General features: G+C 43.4%; 1 protein-coding gene across 1 annotated transcript in view; it reads left to right on the forward strand.

Moving 5' to 3' along the window:
- The first annotated feature begins 2 nt into the window (after positions 1-2).
- The window catches only part of LOC123094104 (probable disease resistance protein At1g58602), an 8,516-nt gene continuing 6,514 nt past the window's right edge, over positions 3-2,004 (forward strand). The window contains exons 1-2 of the mRNA XM_044516177.1: positions 3-962; positions 1,493-1,999. Of these exons, the coding sequence (XP_044372112.1) occupies positions 3-962; positions 1,493-1,999 (1,467 nt within the window). The remainder of the gene's footprint in view (positions 963-1,492; positions 2,000-2,004) is intronic.

Raw genomic sequence — 2,004 nt, forward strand, 5'->3', positions numbered from 1 at the left:
CCATGCTAATCGGCGTGTCCGACGGGATCAAAGACCTGAGCATCAAGCTTGGGGACCTCAAGAATTTCCTTGCTGATGCTGATAGGAGGAACATCACCGATGAGAGTGTGCGTGGGTGGGTGGGGGAACTGAAGCGTGCCATGTACCTGGCCACTGACATCGTCGACCTATGTCAGCTCAAGGCCATGGAGCAAGGTCAAACCAAGGACAGGGGGTGCCTTAACCCTCTGCTCGTTTGCATGCGGAATCCCCTGCACGCCCATGACATCGGCACCCGCATCAAGATGCTCAACCAAAATTTGGATGATATTTGCAAGAGGGGCAGCAGTTTCAATTTCATCAAGCTAGAAGCCTACCAAGACCGAAAGATGACTGGATATCATGCAACTGGTCGCAAAACTGATTCACTGATGGAGCGGTCAGGTGCAGTTGGTGATAAGATTGAGGAGGACACGAGGGCACTTGTGGAGGTGCTTACAAGGGAAGCTGCTAGTGACAAGAGAGATCGCTTCATGGTGGTGGCCATTGTTGGTGCCGGTGGGATTGGGAAGACCACCCTCAGCAAGAAGGTCTTCAATGATGACAGTATCAAAGGCAAGTTCACTAAGAATATATGGCTTAGCATCACCCAAGATTTCAATGATATTGAGCTATTGAATAAGGCTATCATCGCTGTTGGTGGAGACCTACCTGGAGGTGGAGGAGCCCGAGACAGAGACCTACTTGTCGGTGCTCTCAATAACGCCATCAGGGACAAGAAGTTCTTTCTTGTACTAGATGACATGTGGGGTGTCGATGCATGGGACAAATTACTGAAGGCTCCCTTTAGCTACGGCGGCCCCGGCAGCAGAGTCCTTATCACCACAAGACATGACACGGTTGCCCTATGCATGAAAGTTGTGCACTATCACCATGTTGACAAATTAGGTGCTAAAGATGCATGGTCATTGCTCAAGAAGCAGGTCAGCATACATACTTACTAGCAGTAACCTCTTACTACACTTAATATTTAATAATCTAGATTGGTTTACTTCCATGCAGATTAACTTGCTTAATATCCTAAATCCATTTCCATTCTTTGTCAACCACTCTTTGATAAATACTATAACATGTACTAGTGCTAATTTGTTGTGAATGGGCAGTGCACAAACTGATGCTTGTGAACAATGGGCTTGTTATGTTCAACACATTAAACTTTCGATGCTTCCTTCAATTTACTGTTAGATTTATTCACTCATATGTGTAACAGTCGACCATGCACATGTGATACATTATGTGAAGTTAGCAACTTATTTGAAAAACTGTATAGTTTATGATTACAACATGCATATGCAGCTAAGACCAAGATATCACTTGTTAGTATATCTCAACGATCTAGCAACTGTGCGAACAAAACAGTGGCAGTAGACACTGCTAATGCAGTATGTGTTTGTTATTAACTATATATTACCTTTTTTTGCAAAAGATAACTATATATTTCAACTCCTTGCAGGTAGTCACAACAGAAAAAGGTGAACCCGAGATTGAGATTCTAAAGGATATTGGCTTGCAGATTATAGAAAAGTGTGATGGTCTGCCACTTGCTGTAAAGGTGGTGGGAGGGCTATTATGCCAGAGGGAGAAAAATCAACGTGCTTGGCAAAAGGTTCTAAACGACGATTTATGGTCAGTATCTCAAATGTCAGAAGAGCTAAATTATGCAATATGTCTTAGCTATGAGGACTTACCCTCTTGTTTGAGGCAATGCTTTCTGCACTTCTCCCACATACCTATAGTTTTACCATCAGATGTGATTGTCGGGATGTGGATCAGTGAAGGGTTTGTACACGGAAACCCAGATGGATTAGAAGAATTGGGACATCAGTACTATAGGCAGCTAATACTAAGGAACCTTATAGAGCCAGTTCCATATGGTATTGGTCAATATCTCTGCAACATGCATGATGTTGTTCGCTCATTTGCTCAATTTGTAGCTAGAGATGATGCATTGATACTTCATAAAGG

The sequence above is a fragment of the Triticum aestivum genome, chromosome 4B (genome assembly GCF_018294505.1).
Source record: "Triticum aestivum cultivar Chinese Spring chromosome 4B, IWGSC CS RefSeq v2.1, whole genome shotgun sequence".
Lineage (NCBI taxonomy): Eukaryota > Viridiplantae > Streptophyta > Magnoliopsida > Poales > Poaceae > Triticum > Triticum aestivum.